Source organism: Rousettus aegyptiacus, unplaced genomic scaffold (assembly GCF_014176215.1).
Source record: "Rousettus aegyptiacus isolate mRouAeg1 unplaced genomic scaffold, mRouAeg1.p scaffold_m13_p_9, whole genome shotgun sequence".
In the NCBI taxonomy this organism is placed as follows: domain Eukaryota; kingdom Metazoa; phylum Chordata; class Mammalia; order Chiroptera; family Pteropodidae; genus Rousettus; species Rousettus aegyptiacus.
The window spans coordinates 104201904-104220458 of NW_023416312.1; the positions used below are offsets into that span (position 1 = coordinate 104201904).

At 43.5% G+C, this 18555-nt stretch overlaps 1 protein-coding gene across 1 annotated transcript; it reads left to right on the forward strand.

The window, feature by feature from the left end:
• Positions 1 to 6275: 6275 nt before the first annotated feature.
• DGAT2L6 (diacylglycerol O-acyltransferase 2 like 6) lies at positions 6276 to 16953 on the forward strand. Its single transcript, XM_016132614.2, has 7 exons — positions 6276 to 6366; positions 11544 to 11654; positions 12138 to 12208; positions 12578 to 12782; positions 13807 to 13981; positions 16163 to 16374; positions 16799 to 16953. The coding sequence occupies exons 1-7, from the start codon at positions 6276 to 6278 to the stop codon at positions 16951 to 16953; spliced, it is 1020 nt and encodes a 339-aa protein (XP_015988100.2).
• Positions 16954 to 18555: the final 1602 nt, after the last annotated feature.

Below are 18555 nucleotides of genomic sequence, written 5' to 3' on the forward strand. Positions count from 1 at the left end.
CAAAGCAAACTAGATGAGCTGGGTCTGAATCCTGGCTCTAAAAGTTGCAAGCTCTGTGCCCTTGGGCAATAAAGCTTCTCTGAAATGTTCCTGGTTCCTCCATGTCTGTAGATGAGCTGTCTCATGAGGGTCGTGAGAATTCAATGCATAATGCAGCCATGATAAAAGAACCAAGCAACTGAATAACTCCTTTCTGGTCATCTGAGCTCTGTGCCTACAGTCTGTCCACCAGGAAGCAGGGCAAATTGACAGGTCTGAGGCCTCTCCTGTGTACCAGGCACTGGACCCGGCACTTTCACATACTATGAATACGATGACCCTAAGAACGGGGTAGCATTGTTCCATGATACAGGTGAGAAGACAGGCGCAGAGAAGCTGGGCGATTTCCCGAAGTTCACGCTAGTAAGAGGCTGTGCTTCGCTCATCATGTGTGTGCTTCCCAGTTCCTTGTGCTTTTAGTTATATCTTAAAGATGCTGTAAAAGAGGCAGAAGCTTTAAAGATCCAAACCCAAACCACCACTTATACATCATCTGAGCTCTAGAAACTCCTTCTTAGCTGACTCACCAAAGCAAAGGTTATTCCAGCTCCCCCTCCATTTCCCCCTCAGCTGGGGAATAAGAAGACAGAGATGGTGAGCAAGCCCGTCTTCCTGTCTTCCTCCGTTCTCCTCCCCAGTTCACTGTGCCTGACTGCCTGAAACTGAAAAAGAACCAGCTTCTGTACGCCCACCAGAGCAGGGCCTCACAGGGTCCTAGAGTGAGCTGGGTTTGATGGACACAGATGTGAGGACTCGGAAGCTTTCACCAGATAATACTGCTTCATCGTTCACAAAATGCTTTCGCATATGGCACTTATTTCCTTCTCACAGCCCGTCGGGCAGGTGATGATGTCTTCATTTGACAGAGAGGTAAACTGGCTCTGGGAAACGAAGAGAGGCACTTACCTCAGTCACACAGCCACTAGGTAGAACACACACGCATACCAGTGTGGCCAAAGTGGCTGCCCTCGATAGTTCTCACCTGGAGGCCAGTTTGATCGGGCAAAGGTGAACACTGAGCACTGTTTCTTTTCATTTATCCTTCGCACTCTTGTTCCTCTCCACTCCCCCTGTGAGAAAGATAGGGCAGGGGACTAAATTTGTTGATTTCAGGCCCAAGAAGTATACTTAAGAGGCCTGAGTAGAGTCTCAATTATCGGGGTTCTGCTACTCCCTAGCTGTGCGATCCTGGGCCACCAAGGTCACCTGCATCTCTCCTGTCATTTAAAATAACTTGAAAAGAGAGAAGCATTTGATATAAACCCATGTCTCGGTGCCAACGAAACTCCAAAGTCCCCCTCTGCTTACTCTGGGCCTCCAGTTTGCTGATCGGAACCACAGACACATTGCTACCCAGTTCTGGGACACCCTACAACAAGCTGCTATTGTCCTCGTTCTCTCCTTGCCAAATAGTCCTCTGGAACACCTGCACAGCATTTCGTCACAGGTAGCTTTTAGCCCATTCATCCAAGGTCCAGTTTAAGGGGGCAGAGTGCACTCGCATTCCAGAACAAGGACATGTGGCCTCTAACCCCAGCTGTGTCATGACGTTGGTCTCTCACAGGCACAGGAGACAAATGTCCTACTTACACCACAGGCCAGAGTGTGGAGCAAATGAAATCAAATATCTTATAATACAGGGCACAGGAGTGAAGAGTAAGAGTAGCTGTTGGGAAGCTGCGGAGACAGAGGGCATGCATCGTTTATCTTTTTCAGCGTTTCTCAACTCTATTTTTATCCCTGCCCATCTAACGTTTTCTCAGTCTATCTTCTATACATCACCACAGCGAAAACGTTTGTGAAGTGCTTTTCTTTCTGTGCTGAGATGCCCCACGAAGGAGAACTAAGAACCAGTTTTCACTTATCTGCCCACCAGGCCACCTTTGACAAATGTACATGACTTAGGCCAGCCTATCCCATGATGGAACCAATAAAAATAATAGCCATATAGGTCCAGGGTAGGCGCTGTGCATTGAGCACCTACTATAATCTAGGAGCTTTATGTTACTTCTAATTCTCATCACAACAGGTAGATAGTATTATAGCCTCAGTTTGTAAACGAGGAAATTGAGACTCAGAGAAGTGCTTTCCCAAAGATCACTCAGCCCTAAGTGGTCGAGCTGAGCCTGCATTCGGGTCTGCGCGACTCCCAAGGCCGCTCCGGTCCACCACACTGCCTCCCTGGGAAGCACAAAGCACAGCGGACACAGGAACTTGGGCAATACACCCCAGTGGCACACTGCTCTGGGGACAACCTCTCCCCCAGTCTGACTGGGGGAGAGGTTGTCCCCAGAGCAATCCCTCAACCCACGCGTCCCTCTTCCCAGTGCCAGTCCCGCCCTGACTGGTCCTTGTCCATGTAAATATTTTAAACCCTGCACTTTGACCTCTCACTTAGGGGTTCCTACATATTTTCTAAGCCAGTCGAAGCTCCCCTGTGTCCACCAGGCCTGGCCAGACGACTAAGACCAGACCCAGGCTATGAGTGCGTGAGGCTCGGCGGCCAGGGGCTGAAAGAAGGGTCTCTCCCTTCAACACTCAGCAACAGACACCAACCACCTCTGCTCCCCTGGTGCCCTTGGCCCTGGCAGAAGGACTTCTCACCAGCTTTATGTAACGTGCCTTTTCCTTTCCTTGTCTACCTTCTCTCTGGGCAAGCTACACCCACCTCCAGCTTCCTGAGCACATGTGCGCTGTCGACTAGCGCTAGCTCTTGATGAAAAAACGGAACTCGATGGTCCTGAAATGAGCTCATCGCATTCCCCACCCCACCCCCCACTCCATCGCAGTTTCTTAGATCCCCATCGCCTACTTAGTGCTTCATCCTGAGAATCTCAGCATTGTTTCTGGCTTTTTCCTCCTGACAAAGCCAGCATTCAATGTTTGTGGAATGAATTACTGAATGAATGAGTGCCATCATGAATCACTCTTCTTCATCAGGCAGATTCATAATAATCCAGCCTCTTTCTTTTCATATTCAAACAACTTTACATGAAAGAAAACCCAGAATCTCTCACCTTAAAGCAGCCATCGTTTCTCTCTCAGACCTTTCATCCTAACACTGAAGAAGAGATCACATTTTTACAAAGTGTACTCAGTGTAGGGGTCTGCTTTATATTCTGCCCTTAACGTATCATATACTGCCTTCTAATCACTTTAATGACTTTTAATGAGTGTAGATTAGTTTATAATGTTGCTATATAATACCTTACTTAGCCAGCCTCAGATTTTGAACATTTGGATTCTTTCCAGGTTTTTACTGTTTGTTCCTTTATTCATTTAAGTAAAAGACATCATTTGCTGTGCGTGCTGAAAATATCTCTGGAGGGGGTGGGCTGTTGTGTTGTTAGAGGCCAGGAGTGGGAAAGAGACTTTTCACTGAATTCCCTAGCATCCCTTTCCAATTTTGAATTATGTGAATATTCTGACTGTTCGAAAACTACACACACACACACACACACACACACACACACACACCATAAGCTTACCAAGCATTGCCATGGAAGCTGGGTGTACAGGTGGGAACCCAGAGGAGAAAGCGGCAGAGAGTCTCAGGGAATGATATTTTTACTAAACCTTGAAGCCTGGGCTGGAGTTGGTCAGGCTGGTAACAGACCATTACGGGCAGAGGCCCGGAATAGGAAAAGGTGCTTCCTGTTTGGGGAAGGAGGCTGTATCTGGTGTGCTGCGAAAGTGGTAGGCAACTGTGAGTTTCTTGAGATTTTCAAAGAGGGCAGAAACCAGTGTGGACACAGTTCTGGATGCCAGGCTCTGAGCTCTGAACTTGACCCCAGAGGCAATGGGGGATGTTGAAGAGTTTGAATCGGGGTGCATGCTAAGAGCTATGTGCGACCGTAATCCTATAGCAACAGCAATGAAGACCAAAGGAAGGGAGACCAGTGGGGAACGGCCTGCTGACATCCAGGAGACAGTGGCAAGGGCCCAGATAAGGGGACCAGCTGTCCCTGTCTGCCTGAGAACATCCATCTTTCTCTTCCATTCTTCTCCTTCCTTTGTTTTTCTGTCGCTCCTTAGAAACTTCACAGCTTTCCAGCTTATCTCAGACCCTCGCCCCCCTCTATTCCTTCTGGTCTTTCCTGGATTGCCTTTTGTGCCTTTTGTGCCTACTCTATTTCTCCTTACTGCATATCCCACAGTACCCCATATGGGTAGCCAGGATTACGTCTACCTCACACACTGGACTGTGAGTTTCTTGAGGGTTAGAATCACGTCGGCCTTAAATGTTTGTGAATGAAATTGGCAGACCTTTTGGGCTTTTTGGCTACCTTTTCTCTGGCACTGCTTACTCTGAGGCAGCTAAGCTTTTGCTTGTTGGTCGGTTAAATTGTAATTGGGAAATCACAAGTGCTGGCTGTCCATGGTTTGTCTGCTGGCCTACTTCTCTTCTTCCCGCTTTTTCTATATTCCTTGGTATTTACACTTGTCCATTTGGCTCAAGAGAGCTGCAGCTCAGACAGCATGCTCTCTATTTGGGGGAGAAAGGGATAACCAATCAGGGTCTCGGCCCAGCCCTGCCAGTCCACCTTGCTTGAGGAACCAAGAGATCTGACCTCCTTCATTTGTCACACAAGAATTCACTTGAGTGCCTACTCTGCAGGCCCTGAGCTGAACATTAGGGAAACAAAAATGAAAACTGGTCTGTTTTTGCCTTGCCTCTGACACTCCGTGTGATACTGGGTCCTTTCTAGGCCTCTTCCATTTACCAACATATCCAAAAAGTTCCTTAAGCTCAACTCTGAAGAGTCATATTAGTCAGTCTAATATGGGGGATGGAGAGGAAGGCAGAATTCTGATACTCTCCCTGGAGAAGGCTAAGGAATCAATATTTCCTTACATTTATGGGACACAATGCTATTTGTGTATTTGATTTTCCTAGCAACCCTTTTGATTACATTCAAAAGACTTTTTTTTGAGCACCTTGTATACCCTCAAGGTCTTGTGCTGAGAATACTGGCCTTTTCTTTTAGGGCCATTAATCACAAGTTCAGATGTTTAGACTTTTTTTTTTGCGTAGACATTTTTGGTGATTTGTTTGTTTAATCTGTCTCTTTTGCTAGACTGTAAGTTTAATAAAGTCACAAGTCATGTCCATCCTCTTCCCCACTAAATCCTCAACACCTACAACAACACTGACTGGCAAACAGTAGTTACTCAATAGATAATTACAGAAAGAAATACGGAAGTCTGAGTCCTGGGGACAGTTTTTAACTTTGCAGCCTCTTACCCTGAAACCTAGATGTTCAATAGACATTAATTGAACTAAACAAATAATAACAGGAAACACAGAATGCCTACTGTGTGCCAGGCCCTCTGCCAAGCACTTTACATTTACTCACTCATTTACCCCTCAGAGCAACCCTATGAAGTAGGTACTGTTATTATTGCCATTTTACAGATGGATTAAACCAACGTAAAGAAGTTAACTAACTTATAACTAGCAGAGCTGAGATCTGAACCCAAGCTACCTCTAAACTCCATGCTCCTGACCAGTCCACTGCCTTCCAACAGTGAATGCTCAAACTGAGATCCAGAAAGAAAGAGCAATTTCCAAAAGTGTCACAGGAAGAACATGGTGAAGCTAGGACTAAAACCCAGGTCTGCTCCCTGTGCAATGCTTTTCCCGCACTATATCATACGGAATCGGGCCGCTGATACAGAGCCCCTGGGAATACAGGCACAAGGAGAGATTTGAAAGGTCTAGATATTCATGCAAAAAAAAAAGACCATAGTCACCTACGTGGCAGCCAGCAGAAGACAGGAGGAAACAGAGAGCAGCCACTAGGGCAGAAACAAATGTGGTCACCAGGTCCCCTTTCTTAAGCAGTGAAAGGTAGCAGGTTGCTTTCGGAGGTCCTTTTTGAGGCCTAAGCCCTTCTCTTTTCCTGCCTTAATTTATCAGGGAATCTCCTCCACATACACACACAGCTAGAGCCACCCCAAGACCATTTCTGCTTCTTTGCAATTGAGCATGCATATAGAAAAAATAATATATATTAGGGAGATTGGATAGTACTATCTGAAACCTGATGTATATGCAGGAAGCTGGGGCGGAGCACAGAAACAAGGAATACTGGAGGAAAGGTTAGGTCAACCCTAAAACCTCCAACAGCTAAAAGGACTCAGTGATAAGAGATTAGAGCAAAGCACCTGTAAGCAGCTCAGCTTTAGAGGCACTGGCCTTCTGTTTGGGCTTCTTGCCACAACGGAACAGCACCATGGTCATGGCCTTCGTCTCCAGACTAGATGTTCAGGAGATCCTCCAAACCCTCTCTGTTATGCTGTGGATACCAGTCTACGTATTTCTAGGTGAGTGAACCCAAGGAGCTGGAGAGCACATGGCAATAGGCCAAGAAAGAGTCCAGGAATCCCCAGATAAGGACTGTGCCTCCTCATCCAAGAAGTGGCTACTGTTGAGTTCACTAGATTTCTCTCCTCCCATTTGAGGGGCATGAAGGCCAGGGGTGAGGCTATGGTGGATCTGGTTTAAAGATCACCCCAGCATTCTCAGGTCTGCCCCCTCTAGTTCAGAGTCATATTCGGGGTCTGGGGCAGAGGTGGTGGTGGCTTCTAGAGCTGGTGTTACTAGGTAGATATAAGATTATTTTCCAGGATAAGACAATGGTAGGAGAATTCTAGGAAATCTGAGGGCTGCCTGAGTGACTCATAGACAGAATTTTGAGAAAGGCCATTTGTCCGGTGGATTCAGGTCATGGCAGCCATCGGTGCTGAACAAATGGGCTGAGAGCTTCAAGCTTTTCCCAACCAGAAAGCAGGGCTTTGTGAGAAGCCAATTACAGGGGCAAATTTGGAAGCTGGACTGGGAGAAATGTCATCCTCAGGGGTGAGACATGTAGGAGGCAGCCTATTCTGATCCACAGAAGGCTGTATGACCGACCCCTTAAAGCAGAAGTTGTTGTTTTTTGTTTTTTGTTTTTTTTTACCAGGGGCCCATGGACCTCGAATTCATGGTGGGGGAGGGGTGGGCAACTTCAAATTTGAATAGAAAAAAATACCTCATTATTTTCACTAATTTCAGATGGAAATATGAGTATAGGCAACAAACCACAGAAGTGTTAGCAGTACCTGTGAACTCGTCAGTAGTAGACATCACATAGATTTGTATATCATATGCCAGTTGATGCAGGCATCTTAACATTTCATTTATACTTGCGACTGCTTCAAAATTCGTACAGTTATTAGAATACCATTCAGTCTGGTTATCAATTCATAAATCAAGAATCCCATGTTACTATATCACATTTTTGTAATGTTTTGATAACTGTGTTTTAAAGTGATGAGGTTTCTACATGTAAGTCTGTGTTTTATCTTGTGCATTTAAAAATATTACTCAGAGGAGGGTCCATAGGATTCACCAGATTGCCAAAGGACTCCATGGACCCCAAAAGATGAAAACTTATTGAGCCTTATTGAAATCAAATCATGCCAAGCTCTTAGTCCATCAATGGCTTGACTCTAGCTATAGTAAGAGAAGGAGGTAATTTTTCTATAAACATATTTGTTTCTAGACTTTCATATTTTCTTCATTTTCCTTTGCGTTTATCTTAACTTCCTCATAAAGACCCCCTTTGAAAAATTCCAGCCCCTATCTAGGAAAGTGAGGGGAACAGGAATGTCTTCTACTCTCCAATCTACTCCACTGCCTTCTCCCAGAAGAATCTTTCAAAAGCATCTTTGATTATAGCTCTTGGGCTCAAAAATAGTTGCTGGTTTCCATTGCCTACTTGATGAAACACAAATGTGTTAGTCTGGGCATTCAAGGCCCTCCTCCACTCTCTGGTTCTAATCCTTTTCCAGCTCACCTCCCTACTCTTCCCCTATGTGAAGCTTGTATTCCAGGCAATCTATTCACAAAACAAACAGGAAGGGTACTCCCCGACTCCTTCACCTCTGCTCAGGCTATTTCCTCGACTGGAAATGGCCCTGATTGCTCTTCCTGGACAATCCAGGGACAACTCCCCTTTTGAGATATTGCTCAAGTCACAGCTTCTATGCAACGTTTTCCACACAACCTGTGACAACATCACCTCTGAAAGTTGTGAAAATAAGTTGGATAGCAGCCCTTATATTCTTTGTCTCCTGTACCCAATAAGCTCCACTACTGTGTTAACCATTGAAGAAAGAAAAAACACATGATCATATCAATTGATGTTGAAAAATCATTTGACAAACATCAACTTCAATCATGATAAAACTTCTCAGAAAACTAAGAATAGAAAGAAACTTCCTGAACTTGATAAAGAGCATCTACAAAAAAAAACACAGCTAATACCATACTAATGGTGGAAGCTTTATCCTTAAGATTGGGAGCAAAAACAAGGATGTCCACACCTACAATTTGTATTCAACGTCATACTAAAAGTTCTAGCAAGGGCAAAAAGGCAAGAAGAAAAAAAGAAAAGCATATAGATTGAAAAATGAAATATAAAACTGTCCTAATTCACAGATGACATGATTGTGTACAAAATCCTGAGGAATGTATTTTTAAAAAATCCAAGAACTAACAAATGAGGTTAACAAAGTCATGAGATAACATATAAAAATCAACCACATTTCTCTAAACTAAGAGAGAACAATTGAAAATAGAAATTTAAAAAACAATACCATTTCAACATTTCCAAAAAAAATGAAATGAATATGAATAGATTTAACAAAACCTTTATAGTATCTGTAGGCTGAAAACTATAAAGTGCTAATGAATAAAACTAAAGACCTAAAATTAGAGACATACTGTATTCATGAAGACTCAACATAATAAAAATGTCAATTCTCCCCAAATCAATCTATAAATGTAATGCAATTCAGATAAAATTCCCAGCAGAATATATTAGATAAGAATTTTACATAAATATTGAATTCCCCAAAGTGCTATTTCTTTTGAAAACACACACTTAGGTATTTCGGAGCAAAGGGTTGGTATCTCTGCAGTATATTCCCAAATACAAACATATATTTTTATATTTAGAGATAAATAAAACATAAAATGTTAACAATTGGTAGATCTAAGTGACAGTTACATGGGATTTTATTTAAAAATATTGCAATTTTTCTGTTGCTGTAAAGTTTCTTTCATAATAAAAAGCTTAATTTAAAAACTCCTACCAGGAATTTTTATAGACATAGACAAGCTAATTTTAAAATGTATATAGAAAATCAAAGGAAGTGAAACAGCTAAAACAATTATGAAAAAGAATAAAGCTGGAGGAATCACACCTGATTTTAAGACTTAATATAAAACTACAGTAATCAAGACAGTGATGTATTGGTGAATGAATAGACATAGTGATCAATGGAACAGAATAGAGAGTCCAGAAATAGATCCATACAAATATGGTCAATTGATTTTTGACAAAGATGCAAAGCAATTCAGTGGAAAAAGATAGTCTCTTCAACAAATGATGTTGGAGCACTTCAAAATCCATATTTTGTAAATAAATCTTGATCAAAACTTCACATTTTATTTAAAAAGTAGCTCAAAATGGATCACAAATCTAAATGTGAAACATAAAACTGTAAAACTTTAGTAAAAAACATAGGAGAAACCCTTCATGATCCTAGGTTAGGTAAAGAGTTGTTAAATTTGACATCAAAAGCACAATCTGTAAAATAAAATTGAAAGCTTTTGCTCTATGAAAGACCCTGTTGAAAGAATGAAAAGATAAATACAGACAGGATAAAATGTTTGCAAACTTCATCTCTGATAAAAGACTTGTAACCAGAATATATAAAGAACTCTCAAAACTCAATGATGAGAAAGCAAAAAATTGAAAAATGAGCCAAATATCTGAACAGACAGTTCACCACAGAGGATATACAGAAGGCAGATAAGCACACGAAAAGCAAATTAAAATTATGATGAGATACCACACTACACATCTAGCAGAATGGCTCGGCCATCTTTGATACAAACTAAATTCAGAGCTTACCTAATGTGAACTTCCTCCTTGCCGATCCACTCCAAGAATCCTCACTTGAACATAGACAAGATGTTGGAAGCATCTCCTGGTGTCAAGACCACAATATCTAAGGAAGAGTAACACATACATACACTCAAATGGTTGTTCTTCATCATTCTTGACATGATACTGATAACACTCAAACAAGCTCAGTCTGGCAGGTTTGCCCTCAAAGACACATGGTCTCCCAAGGTGCCTGCAATTCAAATAGATTCCACTAAGGGGATGGTGTTTATCCAGGTAAGGTTCTTGCTAGACTACCTACCTCTAGGATAACTGAAAGAGATGAGACATAAGGCACATAATCAACATTCTATGCCTTTTAACTAACATCTCATTTAAATGATATAAACGCTGACTAAACAGTAATCATTTGAGTTTACCTATTCCTGAAAAGACACAACATCTGTTTATCTTTCAGCTCATCTACAGGTGTTTGTTAAACACCTAATGTGTGTGAGGTGCTGTTCTAAATATTGGGGGTACAAACAAAATTTCTTTGAAGCAATATATAAAAGAAATGATACACTTAGAGTCCCTTTAATTAATAATTATTTTTATTTAACTTTGAGTTTTCTTCCGAAGCTTACCCAGCAAAATGGCTCTCATCTTTCATGAGCGTCAGAGGTAGTAGGACTTTCATTCATGAGCCTTCCCATAAAATTCCTTCCACCACTATCTCTTATTTAATTAGCATGCTTACAATAACCATCTCAGCCAGCACTAAGGTTTCTTCTACTCCACAACATGAGCTTTTAAAGAAATGTCCATTCCATGTTTTTCCTGTTATTTTCATCTATGTCCAAAATGAGAGCAACAGACCTGCTAGTAGGTAACTCTTGAGTTTCTTCCCCTTCTATGAAATTTTATCTATCGTGATGTGGTTACCTGATCAAAGAAATCGTTCCCTTAGCTGGGTCTTTTTTTTTATTCAAAATATGTATACTTAGCCCCTTTCTCATGAACGCAGATTTAAAAATGGAATTCAATTCCCACTGCTGTCAGATGTGTCACATTTTCATCTCACAGCCTGCTGTGGGCCTTTGCTAACAGATCATTTCCCCCCTTATGAACCTTTGAGACATTTTGAATGGGACAAAATTGAATGCAATAAAGCAATTTCTAATTTGTATTTTCCTCTCAGCATCTGACAGCCTGTACACTGCAGGCAGCCCCTCTCTGCTGGAATGTGCTGCCTTAGCAATTCCACCAAGGATAAAAGGTCAAGCTTTTAGGAAAGACTTCTGAGGTTCCAGAATGGGGATGCCAGCCACTGACCCAAAGATCTGTACTTTCCCCTTGCCAAGTAGTACTGTGTTTTGACCCTAGCCGCAGGCCCTCTCTGAAAACATCATGGTTCTGCTATTTCCTCAGTTAAGATCTCAGCCATCAGGAGGGCCAAATTCAGGGAATCAGCAGTCAGGCTGGACCAATACAGAGCTGGGTGGGGGTGAAGGTGTGTTAACCTTGAAGAAAACTGAATGGCATGAACCCTTTTTATCTCCTCAGGAGCTATTCCTGTCTTCGTTTTACCTTACTTTCTGGTGTTCACTAAGTTTTGGGCCTTGTCTGTGATTACCTTTGCCTGGCTCGTCTATGATTGGGACAGTCACAGTCAAGGTAAAGGACGCGGGAAGAGTGGTGGTCCATGTCTGTACCAAGGATGGAAACACGGGTTGAGGGAGGTGGAGGGAGAAAGTGGGAGAGACAAAAGGAGAAGGGGTGGGGAGAGGAAAGAAATGGAAAGGAAAAGAGAGGTGGTGGAGAGGAGGAAAAAGGAGATGCTAAGGTGGGTAAAGGAAGGAGAAGGAGAGAGGGGCACAAAGCTCAGCAGAGAACAGCAGTCTCTTCCAGGTGGCCCAAGAAGAATGAAAATACTGAGGCTTCCAGGCAGGTGCCCAGCCTTACACAACCTTTCCAGTTGGCTCCAAAGGAGAAAGGGCTTCCTATGACTTCTTGGGGGTTGGATTCAGGGACAATACATAGAGCTCTGTGCCCTGGAAATACAGAAGTATGAGGAGGAGGCCCCTCCTGTGATCTGAGGGCTGTAGGAAGAAGAATTGGCAATATCTTACCTGTTCTTCCTTTTTTTTCTGTACCTAGGTGGTAGGCGTTCAGATTGTATACGAAAGTGGACCATCTGGAAGTATATCAAAGATTACTTCCCAATAAAGGTGACTACCCCTTGCTCTGCATGCATTCAGTTCTTGTTGCCTAGATTGTCCCTCCCCACTCATTTCTATGTTTTCAAAGGTTTTGGTGACCAGTAGTGAAGGTCAAGCCCCAGAGGCATAATGCAAAGTAGGGGCCCAAGGTGGATGGGCAGGTGAGGAGATGGATGGATAGCAGCCTTTCCTCATAGTAACATACCCAGGTCCCCCTCCCTGAGCATCATAACCCCTGGTAATCCTATGACAATGATGACATCCTAATGGACAGGAATTTGGGGCTCCCTAAGGGAAACACAGTCTATCTGCTGGATTTGAGTCCACATGACCTCTCTTCTTCCTATCCACTGTTCTGACTCTATCTCCCTCTAATAGCTGGTGAAGACTCATGACCTGTCTCCCAAGCACAACTATATTATTGCCAGCCACCCCCATGGCATTCTCTCTTATGGTGTCTTCATCAACTGTGCCACTGAGGCTACTGGTTTTGCTCAGATTTTCCCGGGCATCACTCCCTTTGTAGGGACCTTGGAAGGAATCCTCTGGATCCCAATTGTAAGAGAACATTTAATGTCAATGGGTGAGTATGCAAAAATCATTCCATTCGCTAACCTACCTCAGGGCTTCAACCCCAATATTCCCTAACAATCACTCCAATTCTCATTTCCTGCTGGGAGAGTGCTTAGTAGAATATGAGTCTAGAACACCCTGGGTCAGTAACAGGAATAAGTGGCTAAGCATCTGGAAGGCGGGCTTTGCTTGGAAAGAAGGGTAAGTTACAGGAAAACATAAAGGTTGCCAGGAATATGTTCAGAAGATAAAGGAGTCTGGAGTACAGGGTCAAAGCCAAATATCAAACCGAAATGTAGGGGAAATCAAGCATGAACAGGGAAGTTCAGATGCATCTTTTCTCTCTTCTGCTTCCCATCTTTGCCCCGCACTTACCTTCTATTTTCTCCTGGGATGGTGAAAATTGGCTCCAGCCCTCACTCATTGAGAGACACTGCTACTTCGGGTTCATACCAACCTCAGAAAAGAGGACAACCATCCTCTGGGATGCTAGTGGACCCACCAGGCCCCTCCATATAAATGCATCTTACCTTTTAACATTTGGCTCTAGTTGTTTCCTGGTATCCAGAAAGATGGATATTCATCCAGAAAGAATGGCATTTGTCACAATACCCAGGCATGCTCTAGGGAGGAAGCAGGTTGGTGATGGCTAGTCCTGATCACCCTTTAGGCAAGAACTATGGTGGGTCTCCAGTGTTGTTGGCCTGGAAAGAGTGGGAGATGGATGTGGTTCATGATTAGAGGGGGAAGGGATGAGCTTAAATACTGTCGAGCTAAAAGGAAGTAGGCAGAAGAACTCAGTGTTGCCCCAAATGTGGGAGCACAGACTCCTCCCCCAAGGCAAAGTTGCTGGCCCTAAGGACCAACCTAAGACTAGGACTAACCAAAGATGTGGAGGTCAATCAAAGACAGAAGAGGAGAAACAATGATAGTCAGGAAACAGAACTGTCCCAATCATTAAGATCTCAGAGGAACCCCTTCCCCCATCCTCAAGTGCTGACTTTGTTATTCTACTTGACTCTTTGTTTTCACAGGTGTGTGCCCAGTGAGTAAGATGGCCTTGGAGTATTTGCTGACCGCCAAAGGCTCAGGCAATGCCGTGACTATTGTGGTGGGTGGAGCTGCTGAAGCCCTCTTGTGCCGGCCAGGAGCTTCTACTCTCCACCTTAAGCGGCGGAAAGGTTTTGTAAAGATGGCACTGAAGACAGGGTGGGTCCCTAGGTTCTGGTGCCCTATTGTCAGGATGCTCTAGGTCCTCTATAGTACCTCTCCAGAATGGTGATAAACCTGTTAGAGGGAGCTCTCTCTTTATTCTGATTCTCTCTACTCCCTCACATGATACTTTAAAGATGTTTGGGCCTCCAGACACATTTCAATGGGCATTTTTTTACTCAAAGTTGGAGAAAGAAAAATAGACTTCTCCCCATTAGTCTGGCAGGCTGGGGTCTGAAGAAGTGCAATTTCACTGTATATTAACCCATTAACTGTTAGGCCCAGAAAACCTACCCAGGACAAGAAGGCACTAGGCTTTATGCTGTGGGGATTGCAAAGATGGATAATACATGGTTACAGCCTCCAAAGAGCATATAATCTAAGTTGAAAAACAGAATGCATTTGTTCAGCAGTTATTGACTACTTACTGTGTGTCGGCCATGGTACTAGGCATTGAGGATATAAAAATAAATATAACCTGGTCCTCACTTTTAAGGACCTCAGTCCAATAGGAAGGACAGACATATGCACATATAATTACAAAATATGTCCAGAGGCCAACCACTTGCCATCTTAACTGCCACCCCCTGGTTTAAACTATCATCACCCCTCCTCTGGGTTATTACAGTAGTCTTATAGGGGGCTCTCCCTGCTTCTACCCTTCCCTCCCCCACATCTAAGAGTATACTCTCAACTGTAGCCAGGATGATCCTACTAAACGTGAGTCAGATCATTTCACTACTCCAAATGCTCCAATGGCTCCCATTTCACTCAAAGCAAAAGCCACAGTGTTTACAATGGCCTGTAAGACCATAAATAATCTGGTCATTAGCTACCTCTCTGATCTCATCACCCACTGCACTCCTCCTTGCTCACTCCATTAGAGCTACACTGGCCTCCTTGCTGTTCCTCCAATAAGCTGCATGCTCCTGCTTTAGGTCCTTTGCTCTAGCTGTCCTCTCTGCCAGGAACACTATTCCTATAGATAATTGCTTGGCTCATTCCTTTACCTCTTCCAGGTCTTGCTCAAATGTGTCTTATCAATAGGCCTATCCTTACCATCTTGCTCTGTTTTTCCCATTGCACTTATCATCTTCTTACATATCATCAATTTTATTTCATATATTGGTTTTTTGTTTGTTATTTTTGTTGTCTGTATTACCTTAATAAAAGGTAAACTCCATGATGACAGAGATTTTTTTTAAACCATTGTATTCACTATATATCGTCAGGGCTTAAAACAGTACTGCCACAGAGAAAGAACACAAAAAATATTTGTTAAATGAATCACATGATATAATGGAGATATGTACAAAGTGCTATGAAAGCAGCAATTGATGGAAAGAGTTTCACCCAAAGTAGAGGTTTCATAGGTGCGTGACAACTGAATTGTGAACTGAAATCTTAGTAGGAGTTGCCAGTAAGAACAAAAAGGAAAAGGAACTCAGAGGACCTACACCATGTCAGGCACTATGCCAGGCCTTTGAGATTCAAAGATGGACAAGACATAGTCCCTACCTTTGATGGGCTTGCTGCCCACTGGGGGAGTCAGCCAGGTAAAGAGACCACGGAACGAGCTAGGACGGTATTAGCACAGCGCAAAGGTAGGCATACGTGAAGGGCACCTAATCTCCTTTGTAGGGGAAGGGCTGGGGTTGGACAAAGAAAGTTCCTTCAAGGGGATGAAACTGGGGCTGAGCCTTGGAGGGAAAAATAGAATTCACCTTGCGAAGACAGAAGGGGCACTTCTGACAGAGGGAGTGGGATGTGCCAAGACCACAGGGGTGGGAGAACTTGGCACCCTTAGCATGGCAGAGCGAGGAGAGGCAGCTGGCTGCTGGGCACCGCTGGAGCACAAAGGCCATGCTGAGCAGCATGCTGTGAGGCCAGGTGCTCTGGGAGAAGTTTTAAAGAGAGGAGCGATGTGTCCATATATGCAATTTAGGAAGACCATTCTGGATTCTGGGTACAATAAAAGGCAGTCAGGTTGCCTGAGATTAGTTTCTTCCCATCGCAGGGCAACGTGCAGGGTTCATTTGGGAGGGTGGAGTGTGGCAAGAGTGAGATATAAGGCTGGAGATGCTTGGGTGCTCAGGCTCTTGTCCTACAAGACAGGTTGTAGGGGGGTTGCTGGGGGGTCCTCTGAAGGGACTCACGCTTCTTCCCTTTTCTTCACAGAGCATACCTAATCCCTTCCTATTCCTTTGGAGAAAATGAGGTTTACAATCAAGAGACCTTCCCTGAGGGCACGTGGCTAAGATTCTTTCAAAAAACCTTCCAGTCCACAATCAAAAAAATCCTGAACCTAAATTTCTGTACCTTCCATGGCCGGGGCCTAACTCGAGGATCCTGGGGCTTCCTGCCTTTCAATCGGCCCATTACCACTGTTGGTGAGCTTCCCAGTATCTCTGGACCACTCTGGTCCTTGATTCCCCCCACCCAATCATACATCAAGTCTCAGGGAACTTGACACACAACTGGGATGGGCGATGGGGATTCCAGTGGGTATGACTGAGGGCGGGTGGAGAGGACAGCTGAACAGATAAGAGCTGTGGCCATACACCTTGTGGGACAGCTCAACAGCTGCCACGAGAGCATCATCATTCATATACATTTTTTCAGATCTCACTGTCTTCAGCATGTGCGAGATTACGTATTTGGAGAATGAATATGGGACAGAATGGGGCTGGAGCAGAGGGAAAAACAAAAGACGGGGAGGGTCCCAGATACTTTGTCTTAGTATGTGGCTGCTTCTGAGGGATGGGTAATTTGAGGTGGGAGGGAGCTCTGATGCTTGTTTCTTCTTCTCTATAGTTGGGGAGCCCTTGCCAATCCCCAAGATTAACAGGCCAAACAAGGAGACAGTGGACAAATACCACACACTCTACATCAATGCCCTGCGCAAGCTGTTTGACCAGTACAAAGTTCAATATGGCCTTCCTGAGACCCAGGAGCTGACAATCATATAACGGGAGCTGGATTCCTGTACTACTAAACACCCGAAACATTGAGGAATCCAAATAAAATCACATGAAAAGAAGAATTTGGGGAGAGGGGAGGATCTCACAGATGAGAAAGGAGGCCAGCCAAGCCGGAAAGTACTTAAATGAATCAGGTTTGTGGGAAGGAAGCAGAGGAACAAGGGAAGACTGGGTAACGACCCAGTTTAGCTAGCAGAGTCTTGTGAGTCCATAGATCTTTTTTGCCCCCTGACTCCAGCCAACTCTCTGATCAGAATAAAGAGAAGCCAAAGAACACCATGCCCCTTCTTCCCAAGCCTTTGTGACACTGTCACTATTTAGGTTTAGGCTTAGAAGCCTTATTGAGAACATGGATGGTTTGTTTCCTCCTAGGCTCTTTCCTTACAATTTGGGGACCACTACGAGATAAATCAGGAACCTGAACAATGTATTTCTGATCCGAGCAGACAGAATTCCCTGTTGTAACACAGTTCTGCACTTGTAAAACATTCCCATGCAGTCATGATGTTTCTTTTATAAAAATAAAGCTCTGTATCCATAGAGCTGGATATGACTATTTCCTATTTACTCTATGGTTCACTACTGTACTTCTCTCAAACTTGGCCAGAAACCTGGTCTGTGGAAAGCCATTTTCCTCTTTTTCATCCACTCTTTATATTGTCCCTGGCAGAAAATGTGAGGTAGAATCATAACTACTTCACAGTGTAGGAGATAGGAGCAGAACCATGCAAACTGACATAGGTGTGATCAGGAGAGATGGCCCTGGATTAAATGTGGAGGTGTGGGGGTGGAGCCATGAGACCATGCACTAGCTGAGAGTCCACTTTATGTCAAGTGCCTACTGTGTATTAGGAACCATGCCATCATTTCCACAAACTTTGTCTCTTAATGCTAACGCCAGCCCTGGGATATTGCCATCATCTTCATTTCACAGTAGCTAAAATCCATAGAGGTTAAGTAACTTGCCCAAAGACACATAGCTTTGGATAGAAGAAGCATTCAAATCCAGGTCTTACTAATTCCAATCCAAAGGTCTTTCTAATGCACCAACCACCACACCTCCCATTCCTCATTTCTTGGAGACCTATTAACCAGCTTCCTTCTCCTCAGTGATGTCCCATGGCACCCCATTTAAATTCATAACATTGGGGAAAAATGACATGGATTCTATTCAGAGTGGTCCCAGATTAGGCCTCAGGGAAAATAATTTATTAATTTAAATTTCTTTTTATATCAAAAGAATGGAATTGAGAGTCCAGAAACAAACCCATACATTTATAGTCAATTGCTTTTTGCCAAGTATGCCAAGACAATTCAATGAAGGGAAAGAATAGCCTTTTCAATAAATGATGCGGGAACGATCATATACTCATGCGGAAAAGGATGAAGTTAGAATTTTACTTTAACCGAACACAAAAATTAACTCAAAATTGATCAAATCCCTAAAATGAAAGCTAAACTATAAAACTCTTAGGAGAAAACATAGGGTAAAGTTTGCCAGCCTTGGATTTGGCAATGGTTTCTTAGATGTGACACCAAAAACACAAACAACAAAAGAAAAAATAGATAAGTCAGACTTCATTAAACTGA